Below are 14,607 nucleotides of genomic sequence, written 5' to 3' on the forward strand. Positions count from 1 at the left end.
GGAAGAATGACAGGCGGCTTTGTTTACATTAGCCGCCTGAACAGACAAGGACTCACTGCTCAAGGTGGTGTAATCGCCTGATGACTCACACCGTTGCATGCCCCGGCTCGCCTCCGTGAAAACTTGATAAAGGAAAAGGAATTGGCAGCACTCCGGGTTGAGTCAAAATCCAGATTTATTGACTGGACATCCAAATAAATTTATTTGGATGTCCAGTCAATAAATCTAGATTTTGACTCAACCCGGAGTGCTGCCAATTCCTTTTCCTTTATGCAAAGGGAATAAATCGTCTCATGATTTGCCACAAATCATGTCTAGTATCCTCCATCCCTGTAATTATACATAAGAAATAAAAGCACAAGTGTGGGACTTTAAATGAGGTTAACTAGACAAGGAAATTTATTACAAAAATACAGAAACATATGAAGATATTTACAGAGACATACACAGAGATATAATAACCAGTCATGGTACAATATTGGTACAAATAAATACAAATAAAATATTATAGAATACAATATTCCTCGGATCATATGCGGATCTCTCTGAAATAAATAGGTACAATAAAACCAATAAAATATGTCATAATACATTAAGAACATCTGAGTAATCGTAGGCTTGACGCGTTTCATGGACCTCCGTCCATTCATCAGGAGCTTTGATATATGTCTATAAAATGAGAATATGGATTAAATTAATATATTGATTGTGTGATGATATCATTTGGAAGGTATATAAAAGAAGACACTACCTTGTGCAGTGTCAAAATATATGAGCTGTCCAGTCTGGGAATGAGGGACCAACAGGGGACCCGGAGAGAGCCTGATCCGGGGCTGAGGCACGGAATCTATCCAGCAAAAGGACAACAGGGGGGGGGGGGGAGGAGAGGACCATCACCACAAGGACTCAGAGGACTCCTAGTGTGTTGCTTGAAATTATGTTGGTAAAGGCACGTTGTAAGCCAAAAGGCGGGGTCTGTAGGTATGTATAAAAAACATTCATTAACTGTACTAGAAAAATAATATATGCTGAGAAAGCCATCTCAGAAGCAAAATTGTCAACGATATTGAATACGTATACTCAAATGAAAAGACCCAGAAAAAAATAGTGCCAGTAAAAAAGGCCACTAGAGAGGCCACCAAGGAGATATGAATAAATGGAAAAAGCCAGGGCTTGCTGGTGAAGCCCATAACAAAGCAAATTAGTGCCAGTAGAGAAGCCAGTAGAGAAACCACCAAGAAGATACAGATTGATAAAAATAATTGGGGCTTACTTTTCCTTTATTACACTAGCCGCCTGCCTTTCTCCCTTCACAGCGGACAATCGCTAGTGACCGGCGGACATCGGGTCTGCCGGTCACACGCACGGAGGTGTCCGTGAACGAGCCGAGGCGGGGCGCGCCCGCTATCGGCTCCCAGGCTAGTGATGTACCGGTACGTCACTTTGCCTGGCCGGGGCTGACCGGCCACCGGCAACCGATTAAAGAGATGTTTTCATTCTTTTGGCCAAATAGTTGGTGGGACTGTCAGGTGTCCTCATACATCTGGTCATATAGAGTATAATTGCTTGTTGACAAAGTTTTTTTTTTTTTTTTCTTTTTGGCAGGAGAGGCTCGGTAGAGCAGTGTGTTTGCATGAACTAATGTATTCATTATCCTTTTCCACTTCTTCCACAGTATTCTTGCTGGTACCGCAAAGGGAATCTGAGTTCAGTTTCTGGTGCGTGGACCAATTACCAGATCAGATATGTTGCACAGAGAGGATGTTCAAAGCAGCAATATGCATGGATTGGTGTGTGGAAACCTTCCAATGTAAGTGACAGAGATGGAGTGGCATTTCTTATAATATATAATATGATCATATAAACTATGTTATGGTCAGGAGGAACAAAAAGAGTCAAACGTCTTTCTAATTAAAACACCAAAAATCTTCCTAAATTCAAAGTCCCCAAAAATAAAAGAGATGGTAAAGGCAACCTAAACGCAAAACACAACCATCAGTGGTTAATATGTTTTTTTTTTTTTTTTTAAGTTCTGCAGAGAATAATCTTTATCAAGTTCTTGTCTCCTGTATCTTAACCACTTAAGCCCCGGAAGATTTTACCCCCTTCCTGACCAGGGGGTATGTTGCGATTCGGCACTGCATGAATTTAACGGACAATTGCGCGGTCGTGCGACGCCGTACCTAAACAAATTTGACGTCCTTTTTCCCCCACAAACAGAGATTTCTTTTGGTGGTATTTGATCACCTGTGCGATTTTTTGATCATGTGCTATAAACAAAAAAAGAGCGACAATTTTGAAAAAATAACAATATTTTTCACATTTTTTTATATGAAATTCCCCCCCAAAAAATGTAAAAATCAAAATTTTTTAACATTTTCGGCCAATTTGTTTTATGCTACATATGCATGGTACAGGAGAATGCAGGGTGGCGGGCATGGTACAGGAGAATGCAGGGCTGCGGGCATGGTACAGGAGAATGCAGGGTGGCGGGCATGGTACAGGAGAATTCAGGGTGGCGGGCATGGTACAGGAGAATGCAGGGCTGTGGGCATTGTACAGGAGAATGCAGGGTGGCGGGCATGGTACAGGAGAATGCAGGGCTGTGGGCATTGTACAGGAGAATGCAGGGTGGCGGGCATGGTACAGGAGAATGCAGGGTGGCGGGCATGGTACAGGAGAATGCAGGGTGACGGGCATGGTACAGGAGAATGCAGGGCTGTGGGCATTGTACAGGAGAATGCAGGGTGGCGGGCATGGTACAGGAGAATGCAGGGTGGCGGGCATGGTACAGGAGAATGCAGGGTGACGGGCATGGTACAGGAGAATGCAGTGCTGTGGGCATGGTACAGGAGAATGCAGAGCTGCAGGCATTGTACAGGAGAATGTGGGGCTGCGAGTATACTACAGGAGATGCAGTGCTGCGGGCATGGTACAGGTGTATCATGCCCACAGCCCTGCATCCCTTGTAGTATGCCCGCAGCCCTACATAATAGCAGGTAGTGTGGCTGTGTTTCACCTACCTGTTCCAGAGCCGCCATTCAGGAAAGCTTGTATACGTTCGGCTATTTCCGGGAATAGCCGAACGTGTACGGCCTGTCCCGAGCGGGGGCGGCACATGCGCAATGACGTGTCGGCGCCGGGCGGTGCCATTTTTAAATCTAAAGCACATCGGGCCGGCCAGGGGAACATTTTTTTTGACTCGAGTATAAGCCGAGGGGGACGTTTTCAGCGCAAAAAAATGTGCTGAAAAACTCGGCTTATACTCGAGTATATAAGGTAACATTCCCCCCCCCAAAAAAAAATTTAAATATCTGTTTTTTTCATCCTGTTAGGCCAATTTTTATTCTGCTACATATTTTTGGTCAAAAAAATCCCAATAAGCGTATTTTGATTGGTTTGCGCAAAAGTTATCGCGTTTACTACCAAAGGGAAAGATTTTTGTCATTTTTGTTGTTTTTTTTTTTACGCATAATGGCGGCTATCTGCGTTTTTTTATTTTGCGGTACTGCGACATTGGGGCGGACAGATCGGACCCCTAACTGACATTTTTGGCACTTTTGGGGTTACCAGTGACATTTCTACAGTAATCAGTGCTATACATATGCACTGTTACTGTAAAAATACACTGGTAGTGAAGGGGTTAACTTTATTTGAGAGGGAGGGGCTGTGTGTGTCCCTAGGGGCGTGATTCTAACTGTGATTGGCTGTGGCTTGAGCTGTAGGAACAATGATCAACGGTCCTACATAATAGAACCGTATGATCAGTGTTTCTACACCGGGGAGAATGACAGGCGGCTTGTTTACAGTAGCTGCCTGACTTTCTCCCTCTGCACCGACGATCGCAGAGTGACCGGCGGACATTGGGTCCGTCGGTCACACGCGCGGGGGGGTCCGTGACCGCGTGGGAGCGCGCCTCTGGCGGCGCGCGCTCGCTCCCCAGAGCCTCACAGGCTAGTGACGTATATATACGTCACTTTGCCTGTGAGGGGCTGACCGCCGAAGTATATCTACTTGTGGCGGTCGGCAAGTGGTTAAAAGACCTTCTTGTGACTTAAGGGTTTCCTAGTGAAGATCTCTTTGAGGGTTTCCCCAGAAAAGTAATAGAAGGGAAATCTAACGGGGAAACAAAGTTTGGGTGTCCTAGGGGTCCCCAAAGGATTCTCTTATTTTGTAGGGATCCTTTTTTGACTATGGGACAGGAAATTAAGGTTGACCTCTCCAATGGGCCACATATGGCAAAAAATAAGCTCACTTGTAAAACCCTATTTTACTTAATGTTTGCTTAAAGTTCCTTTCTAATTCTAAAAACTGTACTTTGTGTTTAATTTTTGCAGTCAAGTTTTCTTCATAGCCAGTTTGAAGATGGATGTTGAGGGCTCAGTAGGCTTTTAACCAATTTGAGACCGGCAGATTTTTCCCCCTTCTTGACCAGGCCCTATTTTGCGATTCGGCACTGCGTTACTTTATCGGACAATTACGCGGTCATGCGACTCTGTATCCAAACAAAATGTACGTCCTTCTTTTCCCACAAATAGAGCTTTCTTTTGGTGGTATTTGATCACCTGTGCGATTTTTTTTTTATTTTTGCGCTATAAACAAAAAAAGAGCGTCAATTTTGAAAAAAAAAAAAAAAAAAACAATATTTTTCACATTCTGCTATATAACATTCCCAAAAAAAAAATTTGAATCAACATTTTTTAACATTTTAGGCCAATTTGTTTTCTGCTACATATTTTTAAAAAAAAAATTGGAATAAGCGTATTTTGATTGGTTTGCGCAAAAGTTATCGTGTTTACTAACTACAGGAAAGATTTAAGTCATTTTTATTGTTTTTTTTTTTACTAGTAATGGCGGCGATCTGCGATTTTTAGTAGGACTGCGACATTGCGGCGGACAGATCGGACCCATAACTAACATTTTTGACACTTTTGGGGGAACCAGTGACATTACTGCAGTATGCAGTGCTAAAAATATGCACTGTTACTGTAATAATGACACTGGCAGGGAAGGGGTTAACACTGTGGGTGATCAAATGGTTAAATGTATGCCTCATGCTTACTGACGTGTGTGGGGGGAGGGGGTTCTGTAAAAACAGACAGCGATCGCAGGTTCAGCTATGCTGAGTCTAGTGATCCCTGTCTGTCCCAGAGAAGATCCGCCTGCTTTGTTTACATAAGCAGGCGGGTCTTCTCACACTTTCCCCAACAATCGGGGAAGGGAGGCGGCGATCGCTGCCTTTCCTCCTCCGGCCCAACTCCTGCTGTGTCTAAACACAGCGGGAGCGAGCCTCCAGCGGTGCGTGTGCGCCTCCAAGACCACTAGGAGTCTCTGGACCCAGGGGGGCCACACTGCCACAGTAGGATTACTGTGAGCAGTTGGCTAGTGGTTAACAGACTTTTGAAGATGGATATTGAGGGCTCAGTAGGCTTTTAACAGAACTTTTAAATCAGCTTTCTTTTGACATGTCATGGTCCATCTTTAGGTTCTAATTCATCTATATTTTCATTTTCTTAAATATTTGTAGAACTGTCTGGTTACATTTTACAAATGTAGACAAGACAAATTGTCAAAGTGTCAAAAAGGTCATTTAGGGGTCCAATCTGTCTGCTGCAATGTCGCAGTCCCGCTATAAATCGCAGATCGCCGCCATTGCTAGTAAAAAAAAATAAATAAATAAAAATGACATAAATCTTTCCCCCAGTATGTAGACGCGATAACTTTTGCGCAAACCAATCAAAATACGCTTATTGGGATTTTTTTGACCAAAAATATGTAGCAGAATAAAAATTGGCCTAACAGGAGGAAAAAAACAGATATTTAAATTTTTTTTGGGGGGGAATGTTACCTTATATACTCGAGTATAAGCCGAGTTTTTCAGCACATTTTTTTGCGCTGAAAACGTCCCCCTCGGCTTATACTCGAGTCAAAAAAAAATGTTCCCCTGGCCGGCCCGATGTGCTTTAGATTTAAAAATGGCACCGCCCGGCGCCGACACTTCATTGCGCATGTGCCGCCCCCGCTCGGGACAGGCCGTACACGTTCGGCTATTCCCGGAAATAGCCGAACGTATACGAGCTTTCCTGAATGGCGGCTCTGGAACAGGTAGGTGAAACACAGCTGCACTACCTGCTATTATGTAGGGCTGCGGGCATACTACAAGGGATGCAGGGCTGTGGGCATGGTACACCTGTACCATGCCTGCAGCACTGCATCTCCTGTAGTATACTCGCAGCCCCACATTCTCCTGTACAATGCCTGCAGCTCTGCATTCTCCTGTACCATGCCCACAGCACTGCATTCTCCTGTACCATGCCCGTCACCCTGCATTCTCCTGTACCATGCCCGCCACCCTGCATTCTCCTGTACCATGCCCGCCACCCTGCATTCTCCTGCACAATGCCCACAGCCCTGCATTCTCCTGTACCATGCCCGCCACCCTGCATTCTCCTGTACCATGCCCGCAGCCCTGCATACTCCTGTACCATGCCCGCCACCCTGCATTCTCCTGTACCATGCCCGCAGCCCCACATTCTCCTGTACAATGCCTGCAGCTCTGCATTCTCCTGTACCATGCCCACAGCACTGCATTCTCCTTTACCATGCTCGTCACCCTGCATTCTCCTGTACCATGCCCGCCACCCTGCATTCTCCTGTACAATGCCCACAGCCCTGCATTCTCCTGTACCATGCCCGCCACCCTGCATTCTCCTGTACCATGCCCGCAGCCCTGCATTCTCCTGTACCATGCCCGCCACCCTGCATTCTCCTGTACCATGCCCGCCACCCTGCATTCTCCTGTACCATGCCCACCACCCTGCATTCTCCTGTACCATGCCCGCCGCCCTGCATTCGTACCCTAGGCTTATACTCGAGTCAATCATTTCTCACATTTTTTTGTGGTAAAATTAGGGGCCTCAGCTTACACTCGGGTCGGCTTATACTCTATTTGTGGGGAAAAAGGACACTCATTTTATTTAGGTATAGCGTCGTACGACCTCGCAATTTTCCGTTAAATTAACTCAGTGGCGAATTGCAAAAAATGGCCTGGTCATTAATGGGGCAAATCCTTTCGGTTCAGAACTGGTTAAAGAAGTTGTAAACTGCTATGCTTTTTTTTTTTAATTTAAACCTGTAAGGTAAAGTTATAATGTGCTAATATGCATTGCATGCTAGCACATTTTATGAAACTTACCTTAAAATGAAGCCCTCCTGCACCACACTGTCACCGCTTTCCCTGGCCGTCTGATTGGTTGTGACAGGGATGACGTCACTCCCACGCATGCATGCGGGAGCCACCATTCACAGCTTCAGAGCGCATTAGTCGGTGATGTCACTGGCCCATTCACAAGTAAATATTTCCTAAATGGTGCACATTATAGGCTTACCTATAGGTAAATTTCAACCATTGTAAAGGTAAAAGAAAAAAAAACATGTTTAGTTTTAGTAACACTTTATTATCACTGGAATCAGTAGTGATACTATAGCTGCAACATCAAATTCCAGAGTGAATGATTAGGCAAACAAAGAACAAAGCCTGAGAAAACATAAGGAGAAATGAAAATTCACTCATACAACACTGAGAGGCGCATACACATATGCCAGGAGCCTAGCTAACAAAATGGAGGAACTGGAGCTTCTATTACATGAGGACTTGGACTTTGTGGGAATATCAGAAACTTGGTTTGACAGCTCACACGACTGGTTGGCAAATATTCAGGGGCATTTTTTGTTTTTGAAGGGTAGGAATGGTAGAAGAGGGGGTAAGGTGTGTCTATAGATATATATATCAAAAATGATGTAAGGGTGGTAGAGAGGAGTGACAATGTGAATGGGAACGACGGGGGAGGTGAAATCCGTGTGGGTAAAACTCCAAAAAAAAAGAAGGAAGTGGGAAATTACTAGTAGGGGTATGTTACAGGCCCCTTAACCTTAAGGCGGAGGAGGAGCTGGACCTCCTATCACAGTTAGAAATGGTAGCGAGGCAGGGAAATGTTATCATAATGGGGGACTTTAATGAGTGTGCTCAGTCAGTCCCTCTGCCCAGTCGATATCAGAATAATTTAAGACCCGTCATTTCATGAATGTCTTACAGGACAACTTCATGTCTCAATTGGTAGATTCCCCCGACTAGAAAGAATGCATTGCTAGATTTATTAATTACAAACGATCCAAGTCTGATCTCAGGTGGGGCAATACGGGACAACTTGGGATCCGGCAATCACAGGATAATCACATTTAGCATAAATCATAGGAAAAGGAGACATGAGGGTAGCATAAGAACTCTAAATTTCAAACGAGCAAACTTTTCTGAACTGTGCTCAATACTACAAGACATCAATTAGGACAAAATCCTAGAAACATTGAACCCGGAAGAAAAACGGGAATGCTTTAGGAACATATTAAAGAAAAAAGTATAAAGCAGAGGGGGCTTTGTTAGCATTCCAACACTACAAGGAATGCAATAAAAAGTGTAAGAAGGCAATCAGGGTGGAAAAAAAGGACGCATAGTGTAGGAGACTACAAAAAATCCTAAGAAATTTTTTATATATATTAACAGTAAAAAAGGGAGATCAGAGCACATTTCCCACATAAAAGACGATGATGGGAGGATGGTTACAGTTGACACAGAGAAGGCAACTGTACTAATTGCTTTCTTCTCCTAAATCTTTACACAGGAAAATTAGGGTTATTCCGAGCATGACAGTATTGTTAATAACACATCACAGGATGTACTCTTGTGGGTAACATACAGAGATATGGGAAATGATAATCGCCATTGACACGCATACACCTACACAGGTTGAACTGGGTGGACTATTGTCTTTATTCAACCTTACCTACTATGTAACTTTAAGCTGGCCATTAACTAGTAGCGTTTTTTGTTTTTAGAATGTTTGTTCAGTTTTCTACTTGTTGAAGCAGTGCCAGGCAGCTACCATGCTCCATGTTAGGAAAAGCAGGAGGAGCTTTTGAGATGACTGGATTGTTACATTTATTTAGAGATGTTGCCAACATAAAATGTTATGTTTGCGAACGGCGAACGCGAACTTCCGCAAATGTTCGCGAACGGGCGAATCGGGCGAACCACCATAGACTTCAATAGGCAGGCGAATTTTAAAACCCACAGGGACTCTTTCTGGCCACAATAGTGATGGAAAAGTTGTTTCAAGGGGACTAACACCTGGACTGTGGCTTGCCGGAGGGGGATCCATGGCAAAACTCCCATGGAAAATTACGTAGTTGACGCAGAGTCGGGTTTTAATCCATAAAGGGCATAAATCACCTAACATTCCTAAATTGTTTGGAATAACGTGCTTTAAATCAGCCAGTGTGTGAATACGATCAGGTATGATGTATCGATCAGGTAGTGTAAGGGTTACGCCCGCTTCACAGTGACAGACCAAACTCCCCGTTTAACACACCGCAAACAGTCCATTTGCAGTGGGCACAGTACAGTCTGTGGGCCTGACACTCACTGGCAGGCAACTGCAATTATATTACAGAGGAAAAATTAAATTACTTTTTTATCTGCAAGGTGCTGTGCCACCCTATATGAGTGGTGGGCAGTAGGCACAGTACGGTCTGTGGACCTGACACTCACTGGCAGGCAACTGCAATTATATTACAGAGGTAAAATTAAATAAATTTTTTATCTGCAAGGTGCTGTGCCACCCTATATGAGTGGTGGGCAGTGGGCACAGTGCAGTCTGTGGGCGTGACACTCACTGGCAGGCAACTGCAATTATATTACAGAGAAATAATTAAATTACTTTTTTATCTGCAAGGTGCTGTGCATCCTATATGAGTGGTGGGCAGTGGGCACAGTACAGTCTGTGGGCCGGACACTCACTGGCAGGAAACTGCAATTATATTACAGAGGAAAAATTAAATATATAAATATCACTACTTGTACTAAATTAATAGACAATGTTGTAATCCACTGCGCTTTAGGAAATACAGGTAACACAAACCTGACAGAATAACACAAATAACACAAATTGCTGCTACTTAAATGAGTAAATATAATAAAAAATAAAATTCATCCAGAAAAAACAGGAACTGGCTTTTTCATTCGAATTTCAGTAGCGAAGGGATGGTGATAACCTCTTACCAAATAAATAGGACGATAACATATACCAAAATATATGAATCAGATGTGATAAATATAAGCATAAAATCATAAATACATAAAAGCATGAAATCACATCAATAGGAGTCCATAAAGTCCATAGGTATAAAGTGCATAGAGCAATGAAAGTGCAAACATGAAGGATCACAGGTGCAACTTATGGGGACCACCCTTGCTTGCCACCACCACACAGTGCCGGGAGAAGTATCTGAAATTCAGACTCACCAGACGCCTATGTCTAACCACTCTCATGGACTATCCGACAACAGCATATAGTAAAATCAGGTTTCCTCCAGATCTCTGATTTGTGCTGCAAAGACTCCTCTGGAAGATTTCCTGGTAAATTTATAGTGAGTCTGAATTTCAGATACTTCTCCCGGCACTTTGTGGTGGTGGCAAGCAAGGGTGGTCCCCATAAGTCGCACCTGTGATCCTTCATGTTTGCGCTTTCATTGCTCTATGCACTTTATACCTATGGACTTTATGGACTCCTATTGATGTGATTTCATGCTTTTATGTATTTATGATTTTATGCTTATATTTATCACATCTGATTCATATATTTTGGTATATGTTATCATCCTATTTATTTGGTAAGAGGTTATCACCATCCCTGCGCTACTGAAATTCGAATGAAAAAGGCAGTTCCTGTTTTTTCTGGATGAATTTTATTTTTTAGTATAGGAAAAATTAAACATATGTTTTATCTGCAAGGTGCTGTGCCACCCTAAATGAGTGGTGGGCAGTGGGCACAGTACAGTCTGTGGACCTGACACTCATTGGCAGGCAACTGCAATTATATTACAGAGGAAAAATTAAATGAATTTTTTATCTGCAAAGTGCTGTGCCACCCTATATGAGTGGTGGGCACTGGCAGTGGGCACAGTTCAGTCAGTGGGCCTGACACACACTGGCAGGCAACTGCAATTATATTAAAGGGTAAAAATTAAATTACTTTTTTTTATCTGCAAGGTACTGTGCCACCCGATATGAGTGGTTTGCACACAGTACAGTCTGTATATATATAGAAAAAAATAAATAAAAGCAGACTGAAATACCAGGCCTAAAAAGGGCTTTTTTGGGGTGCTGTCAGGACGCTCTCCTTACAGCAGGAGTGGACACAGAACACTGGCCTAGCTAACAATTTCCCTATCAATTCAGCAGCAGCACTCTCCCTGCTCTAACTAACACTGCAGCTTCAGAATGAATCTAAGATGGATGCTGTCCTTGCTTTTTTATAGGAGGTGGGAGGGTGTGGGAGGGAGGGTATGCTGATTGGCTGGAATGTGTCTGCTGACTGTAAGGTACAGGGTCAAAGTTTCGGGACATCTCTACACTTATTCTGGGACCAAATGAAGATTTATATTAAATATAGCTAACAACGGAGTTTACCTTTAGTATAATGTCTGTCTTGCAAATTAACAAATACACAGTAAATATTTTTTTTCTTTAATAGTATTCTTACTATATAAATGTTAATGGAAGCAGACTGACCTATCGTAACTTTGCTTGTGGACAGTATCGAACTCATGGAGTCTGGTGTGTGGCCATTAATTTGTCAAGTAAGTAACAAAAAATATAAAACAAAAAAGGAAATATTGAACTTCTTTATTCTTCTGTGTCATCTTTATTGGGGTAGTAGTCTTAAAACGTTATTTTTTATTTTTCTTCTATTATGCTTTACACCCATCAGGTGCAGTCCCTGTCTCACTGCAAAATTAGATTTTTATATTATTGATGTGTTTATGATTAATTTATGATATACTGAAGAGAGAAAGAGGATCTGAACTGTCTGCTGGAATCAGAGAGAAGTTCAGGAATGCTTGATGTACATTTACATCAAGTACAACCAAAGGCTCCCCTATGACAGTCTAAACCACCAGTACCATATCTATTTACATGTGATGCACAAGCCTTAAAAGTAGACCAAAAATTTAATTTTCCCTCTCCTGATTGAGCCAAATCTTCCTTTATCTGCACCTCCTATACTCCCTTTCCCAGACACAGTCTACATGAGAGCAGTTACTCAGCTCTGAACTCAGGAGCAGTGCAACATCATTGCCACATCATCCTAGAAAAATTAGGGGAATGTCACTGACAGAATCAACAGGAATTTGCAGGGAGACGAAGAGACAATTGTAACCATGGATACACTTATAAATATGTGCTGTAGCACTTTTTTTTTTTTTTTTTTTTTAATGGAAGGCCATCCTACTTTGAGGTTAATGTTTTTGAGGCACCCCCTTACACCAGACACTGTATAATTTAAAATAGAATGGCTTGGACAGTAGGGGGGGAGACAATTATGGGTTCCAACCCACTGTTGCCTGAGTCGTTCTCGCCACAGGACATCCTGGCTATGGAGGATCATCTTCGTGCCCTCCATTCCTCTTGGGTGCAGATTCAAGAGTCTTTACGGGTCTCTGCACAGCGTCAGAAGCTCCAGGCAGACCGGAGACGTTTATCTGCTCCTTCGTACCAGGTCGTCGACCCGTAATCTCAACCTCAGGGTGCCCACTCCAAAAATGGCACCCCGTTTTGTTGGTCCTTTTCGCATCCTTCGTAAGGTGAACCCGGTGGCCTATGACCTTGGTCTTCCCCCTGGCATGCGTATTTCCAATGTTTTTCACGTATCACTTTTGAAGCCACTGGTTTGCAATCACTATACTTCTTCACTTCTTCGCCCTCATCCCATTCCTGTGGGCAATTATAAGGAGTATGAGGTTAGCAACATCTTGGACTCTCATCTGTTCCGAGGTCAGGTTCTAACTGGAAGGGTTATGGTCCTGAGGAGTGCTCCTGGGTTCCCTCTGCTGATGTTCATGCTCCCGCCCTTTTCCGTGCTTTCCATGCTCGCTTTACTCAGAGACCGTTTTTTGCTCCGCATAGGAGGGGCCATTGAGGGGAGGGTACTGTCAAGGTCTTACTTTGTCCTCCTGTTGGCAGCCATCTTGGGCATGTGCAGACTGCTGCCTCTAATAAACTCTGATTGCATCATCACTTGCCTGCTGCCTGGGTGTTGCACAGTGATGATGCTGCACACCTGACTATACAGTATCTATCACCTGATGAGTTGCAGTCCTTGCCCTTGCGTTTGTGTTCCAAGGTGCATCTCTGCTAGCAGCCTTCTGTTCTCCGTGTTCCTCTGTGTATGACTTGGCTTGACTGACGACTCTCCTGGTTCTTGACCCCCGCATCAGCAGACGACCCGGTATCGGTAGACTACCTGCTTCTGGACTTGACCCCGGCTTGGATGACTACCCACTTCTGGACTTGACCCCGGCTTGTTCCTGATCTCGCTCCCTCACTCTTGCTGTGCATTTATTGTTGTTTGCTTCAATAAACTGCTTTATTTTACCTGCATTCCCGTGTGTCTGGTTACCTGGCACCCTGACACGCACACATATGTAAACGGTGTTGACACCCCACATGTGAGGTATTGCCACGAAGGTTAGAGCTAGAGCAATAATTCTAGTGCTAAACCTCCTCTGTTTAAAGTGTTGCCTGTGAGATTTTTAGGTACTGTAGTTTGTCTCCACTCCATGAGTGTGTGCAATTTAAAAGCGTGACATATTAGGTATCCATTTACTCCACATAACATCATCTTTTATATTAAACAAATAAATGGGGAATTTATTGTATTTTTTTTTTTTTGGATTCATTAAAATTTACTCTTTCTAAAAAATTGCGTGCGTCACATATACCGCGTGACATAAAAAATTGCAACGATCTCCATTTTATTCCCTAGGATCTCTGCTATAATGTTTTGGGGTTATAAGTAATTTTGAAGCAAAAAATACTAATTTAAATTTGTAAACAAAAAGTGCCAAAAAAGTCTTGGTCTTCAAGCGGATAATTCCTTGAAAATATTTTTGGGCTGGAATTCAATAAACCTAAACTCTTAATTTTTAATTTTAGATAGTAGGGAAAGGGATTATAACCTTTTTCAAGAAAGATTTTCCTCATACCATATATACTGTATATTGCTTAACATCTCTGTCCCGTTTTGTCTTTCAGATGGTCGATGGTATTCTTTTAACTGTTTCACTTCACTTCCTTTTGTCTGTACCATCTAAGAGTAGAGGATCCACTAAGGCTTCTGACCTCCATCTCCAAAGTTTTCTTGATTGTCTGCTTTCAACTACATCTTCCCCTGCTTTATATACCACATGCTGATTTTTAAATAAATCAATAATGCATTTATAATTGTTTTGTGTGTTGCTGTTTTCAAATGTGTGGCTTTTAACAAAAGTCATGGTTTTGCTGGTTTATCATAAAAATATAAGCTTGATATCACATATTGTCTGCCTGGCTTTGACCCTCAGGTTTGACATTTTATTCTCTAAAACACAACCTGGCTTCTGAGCTGCTGCAATATCAGACAACTCTGCTTTTTAGTTTGTTGGGTTACTTTAGATCTGATTCTTAGCCATCAAAAAGAGTAAGGAGAAAGTTTTCAGCATGCAATTTCTTGC

General features: G+C 42.9%; 1 protein-coding gene across 1 annotated transcript in view; it reads left to right on the top strand.

Moving 5' to 3' along the window:
- LOC309562520 (uncharacterized protein) overlaps positions 1 to 14,252 on the top strand; it is a gene marked incomplete at its 5' end in the record, with an annotated part of 31,395 nt that extends 17,143 nt beyond the window's left edge. Inside the window, 3 exons of the mRNA XM_082266761.1 lie at positions 1,676 to 1,810; positions 11,589 to 11,694; positions 14,150 to 14,252. Of these exons, the coding sequence (XP_082122887.1) occupies positions 1,676 to 1,810; positions 11,589 to 11,694; positions 14,150 to 14,208 (300 nt within the window). The 3' untranslated portion in view covers positions 14,209 to 14,252. The remainder of the gene's footprint in view (positions 1 to 1,675; positions 1,811 to 11,588; positions 11,695 to 14,149) is intronic.
- Between the last annotated feature and the right edge of the window lie 355 nt (positions 14,253 to 14,607).

This window comes from Pelophylax lessonae, assembly GCF_965119305.1.
Source record: "Pelophylax lessonae genome assembly, chromosome: 9".
NCBI classification, from domain to species: domain Eukaryota; kingdom Metazoa; phylum Chordata; class Amphibia; order Anura; family Ranidae; genus Pelophylax; species Pelophylax lessonae.